Raw genomic sequence first — 9,009 nt, forward strand, 5'->3', positions numbered from 1 at the left:
CCCAGTTTTAAAGGTTTGTCTTTAGACCCCATCACCAAAGGAGATAGATCGAAAATGATTTGAACTAGCAATACATGCACAAGACCTGTAAATATGCATAAACAGAAAGTTATCAGGTGTGGCTTGTGAGTGAGCATTCGGGGTGATTTGATTCAAGGACGTAAAAAGGAACAGCTGAGGGTCTTGGACAGTAAATAGGACTCGTCTATAAGTGAAAAACAACAGAAGGCAAGTTAAGATGTGCGGAACAAGCTGCTTTGCGTTTACATTGTGCATTACGTTTCTGATATCAGGATCAGGTGAGACCTCTCGCGCATCTTTCCGTACTTTCAATTTGATGTTTTTTACACTTGTTAAATTCTGTAATATGACTAAATAATATAAACAATGCTTACGTTAATAATATCGTCCAACTGAAAAGACAACATTTTTCATTATTAGCCAGGAATGCGTTCGAAATGGAGTTATTTCCATTGAAACCCACGCTTCATGTTGGTGATGCTCTGGAGTTGAGCTGTCGTGTTAACGGTTGTCCGGTTAACGTGATCTTCGCTTGGGGTACTGTTGTGGACAGATTTCACGGAGGAGCTGCTGAAAGCAATCAGACTACTTCTCGACTGTTGTTCAGCAACATTTCAACCAAACTCAGCAATATAATCGTGTGCACAGCTTCGTGCGGAGGAACAACGCGTCAAAAAACCTCTGTGATACAAGTGTATTGTGCGTAAGCTACACGTTTTTATTGATGTGTTATAGAAAGCACTTTACACTTAATGGTAACCATTCTGCAGTCAAATCACTATTTACTTTTCTAACCATATTATGTGTTGGGCACGGGAGATTTTAAACGGGTGCTTTTTAGTTGTACCTTTAAATTGCTTTTTCGTAATGACCTAATAAGGAAGTTATGAAGTAGTTTTTATTTCCTTAAGAAACAAAATTGGCAATACACTGAAAAAAATAGTATTATACAATGTTTTATATTCATATATATTGCTGTTTATATGAAATAATTTAATATTTTGACACTTAATATTTACCAAAAAATATTTTCACAGTGTAAGGCATTATATGTGATAAAAGGGATGTTAATGATGTCAATGATCCCTTGCAGCATTTCCAACAGATCCTGTGATACCCAGAATAAAACATTTAAAAGAAAACCAAGAACAATCGCTCAACTGCACAGTCCACAACATTTACCCCTTACACGGGATTATAATTCAGTGGCTTCGTGGAAATAAGACTATTTACACAGATGAACCCGTTGACATATCCGACTATGAAAATGTGCAGAATTATTCCTCTGTGATCAGATACACTCCTTCTGTAAATGATCTGGGCAAGAATTTGATTTGCAAGGCAACACTCAATCTCAGTTCTTCAAACCCAATGAGTCGTAAAACAACTGCTGAATGTAAGTTCTTGTCGCAAATTTCTATACAACATACTGTTTTACTTAGTCTATTATTGATTCTATGTATTGCTTTTCTTAGATGGACCCGGAACTTTGACAATTTCCAGTAATAATCCTTTGGTGCAGCTTGAGAAGCATTTGAACATAACGTGTCATGCCGATGGAAATCCTCAACCCAGAATCTTGTGGTGGAAAACAGGAGAGAACAATCCCATAGCTGATGGTCAGAAGCTTGTAATAAATAACGCTTCCTTGACTCAGGCAGGCTGGTACCAGTGTGAAGCAAGAAATGTGGTGGGAAGTTTAAAAACGCCGGTACAGGTCATTGTTCAAGGTAGGGAAAGTAAAAAGTATTTTCCTTTTCTGGTCTCCAATAAGAAAATTTTTAACCTACGTAACCTCTTTGTAATGCAGGTCCTCCAAAAAACCCCCAAATCCAACTGAAAGATGGCGTGGACCCTATTGAAGGAGATAACATAACCATACTCTGTTCTTCCGACGATGAACCAAAAACACTCATACTATTTAGAAAGGAGAACCGGGCAGCAGAAGCTCAAAACAGTTCAACTGTGTTTTTGAACATTCTGGATGTCAAATTAGAGGATGCAGGGGTTTATATTTGTGAAGTGAAAAATGACTTTGGGATCAAGAGTGGCATGATCAACATTACAGTTAAAGGTGAGTTTATAGGGTTCTGGTAATAAGATGCTTTCAGCACAATATTTGGGCATATGTTTTCATATTTAGGGTTAGATATTTAAACAACATCTAAACCTAAGCATGGGGAAAAATATCCCATTTGCTTACATTGACAGAGCTATATAGGGACCCAAATAATACATTCTAATCGTAACAGTACAGCTGCAGAAACTAAAAATTTGGGTAAAGATAAAACATTTTCAGTTACACTTTACAATAAGGGTACATGGACAATTGTGTACTAAAATTTGTGAATTAATACTTCCTTCCACATTAACTGATGATGAAAGAAGAAATGGACTAATCAAGAATGAATAAAGGGCTAATACTGGAGTCATGAGGATTCATGTGTTAATACTGACAAGGTTAACTACATGTAAGTACATGTTTGTTAGTTAATGTATTAATTAACACCTGGAAGTAAAACTTAGCAAATTGATTCTTAAATAAAGAACAACGAGTTCTTCTGAGTACTTGTTATGAGTACTTTTGTAATATTTAATATGAATTAACATGTACAAGTTCATCACACTTTTACTACTTTTGATATAGCATCTGTCACACTGCTTGATTAAAGGTGGTCCTCCGATTACACATTTTCAACAATAACATCAAGCACATACTATACAACATTGATTGCAAATGTCACATTTTAATCCGTACAGTTTACCATCATCATCACACATTTATCATTAGATATGTTAAATGGGTGGTGCAACGATGTTTCATACATTCTGTATTCTCATGCTTAACATGGTCAACTTGGCAAAAAACGAGTTGGACGTATTAGGTAGTATTTCTGTGCTCGATACACTCCCCCAGTGATCGTACAGGTTTCGGAAAGTTTTTTTCGAACATGAAAAATCATTACGTGACAACTTTTCTTAGTCCCTAATTGGACAATTCTCCCGGAAAATCACGCAGCACACCCACGCATCAACCATGGAGAGCAGGAGAAGGAGCATGCGCACAAGTCACTTTCACTTGTGTGCAGGAGAGATAGAGGGCACAATGTTCCCGAAGCTGTGTTGTTTGTTCGCTGCATTTGGGTGATGAATGTTATATAAATGGTGGATATAACGCTGGATTTGGAAATGTTTAAAACTGATAGATGGAGCATCGGTCCCAGCGCTAAAAGATTCTGGACATGAACCGCACGTGGTAAGTGAAACTGATGTCTGTGTTTTCTTGGCAATGTGTGTGCTTTAGTTCCGCCCCCTCCCCCTTCCCCCACACACGTCGCACGTATTCGAGAAAATAAATCGTACAGCTATATCCGTCTTTAATAAATGTGATCAAACTAAAGACTCTGCGTATATTTGAAGGGTGCGATGCTATTCTGTAAATTCTCAAGATTAACGAGTTATGGCCACTTTAATATAATATGTAAGTTCAAGAATTGTTTTATCTAATATATTTTGCAATAATTATAATGTAACATGACAGATTACATGACAAATTAAAATTGCTAATCAAAAAACATTAATTACTGCACGTGAAAAATGCAATATAATAGGAATACAGGAACAAATTACAGTATTTATACACAGCATCCAGTTGGGTTCATCACGAAACATCGAACAAAACTGGGAGCTTAACTTCCGCACTGAACTCGTACCAGAGTTCCGTCACTAATAAGTGTGCCACCACAAACAAAGTGTTTTTACTTTGTGAGAACATTAAATACCCAAACAAAATAATTCCTAAATATCCATAATATATAATAATATTTGGTACAAACATTAATGATGCTTTTGAAAGTGCATCCGAAGCTTCACTAACAAACAGGTAAACAAATACTTTGGAATCGTTTCTGGTGAGACCCTTGTTAGCAGTGACCCTTTTTACCTTTGGTAACGTTATGATCGAATTGATACAGCAGTTGAGCAAGACAGGGAGTTGGAAGGATCTGTAAAACTTTCAATTGAAGAAAGCCTAACAATTATCATTAGCATTCATTTAAAAAAACAACGTCAGTTGTTTACTTAATCATTTAATTTAATCCTTTTACGCATCATGAAATGTTCTGGTTCCCCAGGTGGGGGGACATGTATTGCTGCACTATACTGCTAGGTCCATTCAAGAATAGTTTCATTCCACCAACCTTCCAACCTTAAATATATGCTATCGTTAAGTATTTGACGACAGTGGTCCTGACAGAAATACATACTTACCTTTCCTTGCTATTATCAGAGAGACATCACATGAGTTGTGATCACACTTTCATCAAATCCATTATCAGACCTGAGTGTGTGTTGCATTGTTGCAAGGTCATCTGGCAGCCCATGCTGTTTCCATCCGCATCAACCAATCGAACCGTCAGTGGCCCTGGACCAGTATGGCACAACGCAGTAACAAAATCAACGCAACCATACGCGCGAACCCGTTGGCTAAGCCCACTGGCACAGTTAATACATAGTGCCCCCGGTCCCATATGGCATAACATTACAACACCATTACGTGGTCATTTTGCAGCCCATATTGTGTCCTTCCGTTTCATCTATGCACAGCCAGTGGCTGCTTCTCTTAGCAACAGTGGCAAGTTCTTCGACTACAATTGTTTAGGTAAATGTGTGTTTTTTTGTTTATTTTTCTCATATACAGATGCTGATGTATTTGTGTTTTACAAAAACTAATTTATATGAACTATTCATCTGGTGCTCAGAATTGTATCACTGGAGGGCTGCATGGTTTAGTATCAACTACTTATATACTAAAATTAACCTGTTAATGCATATTTATGTCATGACTTTACTTGAAGGGGATGTGATGTTTAATTCAATATTAACTAGCTGTTTACTGACATTAGCTCATGACATGTTAATGCATCTTTATATCATGACTTTACCCAGGTTGATTGTGATTATAAACGTATCATCTAGTGCATTTAAAGAAGGCATGTTAAAGGAAAACATTTTATTCAATCACTCAAAATATCAATATCACTGTTTATGTGATATGTGCCCAACTTTCAATAAAAAGTGTGAAAATGTGTAATCGGAGGACCACCTCTAATCAAGCAGTGTGACAGATGCTATATCAAAAGTAGTAAAAGTGTGATGAACTTGTACATGTTAATTCATATTAAATATCACAAAAGTACTCATAACAAGTACTCAGAAGAACTCGTTGTTCTTTATTTAAGAATCAATTTCCTAAGTTTTACTTCCAGGTGTTAATGAATACATTAACTAACAAATATGTAGTTTTCCAGTGGTAATTATTTGAATTCCTTCAACTCTTTGTAGAAACACAACACATCTCGATGACACCAGATCTACCAACAATCATTGTGCCAGCTCTAGGGTCAGTCTCCCTCCTGACTGTCCTTGCTCTGCTTATGCGTTACCTTAGAGAAGCCAAGAGAGACTCTGTCAACATCGGCATGAACTAAATCAATAATTCAGACACAATTCAGCCTTCAACCTCAATGCAGCATCATGTTCTTCTGTGGAATGTCTATAAAATATCTCATGAGCAGGTATGAATACATTGCCAGACTGTTTGTATTATGTTATTCCTGTACACATGCAGTAAGATGACTTATTGCTTATTTGACTACGATGTTCCTGTAGTTTAGCAAAGGTTGTTGGTTCAATTCTTAGAAAACACACGTTCTGCTATAATATGTAGTTAAATGCATACCTAAGATAAAAAAGTTTGCCAGATGATTTTACATTAAACCAAGACTGGGTAAATACTATGTATACATGGTCACTATACATCATTTTAATTATTTACTGTACATCAATATAGGAGTCATAAACATTTCTGAATAAAAATACATTACATTATTTTGATGGATGTATATGCATTTTGTCATTTTTACATTTAGTCATTTAGCAGATGCTTTTATCCAAAGCGACTTACAGAGAGATCAGGAAGCAACAAGCGATGTCATAAAAGCGCAATAGTACAATAGGTGCTAATACAAAGTTACTAGTTTCAACAAAAGCTAGACCATTACCTGCTGAGAGAAGAGGTTTTTATTTTAAATTTTTCTGTACAAGTATTCGCCGAAGAGGTGTGTTTTAAGTCGTTTTTTGAAGGTTGTGGGAGATGTGGTTGACCGGACCGCGTTAGGAAGAATGTTCCACCAGGAAGGAGTTGTGAAGGAGAATGAGCGGGATAGCGATTTAATGCCCTTTTAAGAAGGCATTACAAGGCGCCGCTCGTTTGCTGAACGCAGGGTTCTTGATGGGGTGTAGGAATGTAGGAGGATGTGAAAGTATGCCATTTTTGTATAGCATCTAGTGATATTCATGACACAAAGTTGTCAAAATCTTTTTAACAGACCATTCTCATATATGCCGTCAATAAATTAAACAAGCATGACAAAATAGTTGTGAGGCTGTATGCTTTGGTATATTGACACCACGGATAGGAAATAGACACACATTCACACTGTGTGATAAGTTATAGTTACGGCCCTTTAAAGGACATTAGAGAGCGTTGAGAGAATCCAGCTGTAGTACACACCGGTAGTCAAATAGAGAAGCCTGGGAACATGGGCTTGATTTGCAGAGCAGGGGAGTACGTTGACCACAATGGCAGCAGAACAACAGCCACCAGACAAAGAAAAATGGACCTCTCTCGGTTCCAAAGAACCAGTTTTTATCTCCTTCAAAACCCTCATGGCCAGCTGTTAAACAATTAGTCACTAATTGCAATCATTAGCAGCAATGCAGAGGCAATAATAAAGTTACCCAATTACAGGAAGTGTCGTCCAAATATGGGCAGAAAGGTGGAGCATGGTGATGAATTCTAATAAACCGAATGGGTTCACATTAGCAGTGGAGTTGTTTTTGTTTCAAGAAACACATATTTATGTTTATGTATGTTTTTTAACATGACTTAAATATCCTAATTTAACTAAGGCCAAGTTCTGATTTAAGCCATAATCCCTGTCCGGGAAACTGCCCCATAGTGTAAATGTATTAGTATTTTGATTCTTGGATATACACACCTGCTTAAACAATCTACTAAAAAATATGCACATGGTCTACTTGGCACTTACAGAAGGAAACTCATTTCCTCAAACTTTGCCTTTCCACCCAAAACAATGCAACACAAGACACGTTTAGTTGACACAAGACTTGTCAGTTATTACAGGCATTTACTATTTCCCTTTAATCAGACCTTCAAATTGTACACAATCCCCGTAGGATGGGAAGTTCTGTTGTTTGACCAACACTCAAGGGGATTAAATTGACTGCAGTAGATTAATAGCACAAATTTCTTTCCAAAACAGTATGGATCAGACAAGTAAGTTTAAAAGCCCTAACTTGTTTGAAGCTAAAATATATATAGAGTGAACATTTCAGAAACTTTGGGTTCTTTGTTACAAGGAGCATAAAGAGACTAAATCTATTGATCTTAATTCAAAATATGTTTTAGGTGATTAGAGTATTCCTAACATGCTCAGTACTGCATGTTTATAGAGATATAAGTCATTTTAATTACAGGAAATCTGGATAGTGAAATATAACAAACAAAATCAGCGATTCAAAACCAGATAACATTGTGTCAATATTGTGAATATATGCACATTTTGTACAAAGGAAACAACTTCAATGACTTTCTATTAGCAATAACATTACAGGAACAGGAATTCTCTGAATCTTTTGTGTTCAATTTCCTACTGATAATGAATGCAACCAAAAGTGAAAGTAAATTCTTCAAACACGGATGTGACCTTTGTGATTGTTGCTTTCAGCAAAGAGAAAAGAAATAAAACAAATTTGACTTGCCTTTTTATTTTTGATGTAAACATTGCATTTTTACAAGGTCATATTGTTGCTGCACCTGTAACAAAACTTTTGAAACTAAAGACAAATGTTGTTAATAGTGCATTTCGACAGTTTTACACGTTTAAACGGATTCCACTTTCCCATTCAGAAGTCATCTTTCAGTAACAAAACTTTTCAAATTTTCTTTTTCACCTTACTGATTTAACTGTGAAATTAAAAGTAACTTCCCTTGAAATGTTAAACTTGGGTTGTTTAAAAAAGACTCACATATGACTTGTACAGTATATACTATTTATAGTATACGATATTATAAAAAATTTAGTTTACAATATTTGCCTAAAAAACACATAGAATATTGTTTTCTCTCAAAATCAACTTGGGCTATAGGTGTGGGCCCCACTTGGGGTCCGTTTCAGAAAGGAGGTTTAGTGAAATCTCCGATATTAACCCCTGAAATATGGGAAAAATATCTGTTCTCAGAGTGCGAGGTATGTCAAACCCGAGAAAGAGGGGTAACTGAAGCCCGTTTCTAAAAGAGAGGTTACTTATACTCAGAGTCATTAACCATAGTAACTTACTCTGTGAAACTATACTGGTTGGGAGCAGGTTTTCTTTGGTAAACCCAGAGTTTATTTTCTATCTCCTCCCCCTTTTAAAGCGCAAGTGGTGTACCGTATTTATTCATTCATTAATAGTCATCCATGTGTAGCCGGCATAGCTGCCTAGTTAATTGTAGTGACAACCTGAGTACGCACTGAATGGTGATCACCTAATTAGATACAGGTGCGCTATGGGTGCGTGAGTGCGTATAAGGAATGTTCCTGCGTTCATTGAGAAGCGCGTTGATTATTGCAAACTTGGAGGCTGTTCTCTGAAGTTGCTCCCGTATGGGGACTTTGGATCTAAACCGCACAATCTGTGAGTGGAGCTGCACAGCATTTGGGTATGTTACCATGAAGACAGGAATGTTAGATTTGGGGAGAGCTATTGGCTTTATGCGCCTTGTTCATTTTAGTGCACTTCCCGGGCTGTTTACCCTCTGCATCTCCTCCAGTAGGCTCCCTGTTTTAGGATTCAAAAACAAAATAAAAAATTAGAGCAGAATCATGTTTTTTTGATTGTGCATTCCAATTAATATCAATC

General features: G+C 36.7%; 1 protein-coding gene across 1 annotated transcript; it reads left to right on the plus strand.

Moving 5' to 3' along the window:
• Positions 1-40: 40 nt before the first annotated feature.
• vcam1a (vascular cell adhesion molecule 1a) lies at positions 41-5,919 on the plus strand. The gene is made up of 6 exons (XM_079453556.1): positions 41-299; positions 442-720; positions 1,115-1,417; positions 1,497-1,751; positions 1,832-2,095; positions 5,365-5,919. Exons 1-6 carry the CDS (start codon positions 239-241, stop codon positions 5,508-5,510), a joined length of 1,308 nt encoding a protein of 435 aa, XP_079309682.1. The 5' UTR covers positions 41-238; the 3' UTR covers positions 5,511-5,919.
• The last annotated feature ends 3,090 nt before the right edge of the window (positions 5,920-9,009 follow it).

This window comes from Barbatula barbatula (assembly GCF_947034865.1).
Source record: "Barbatula barbatula genome assembly, chromosome: 3".
NCBI classification, from domain to species: Eukaryota; Metazoa; Chordata; class Actinopteri; order Cypriniformes; family Nemacheilidae; genus Barbatula; species Barbatula barbatula.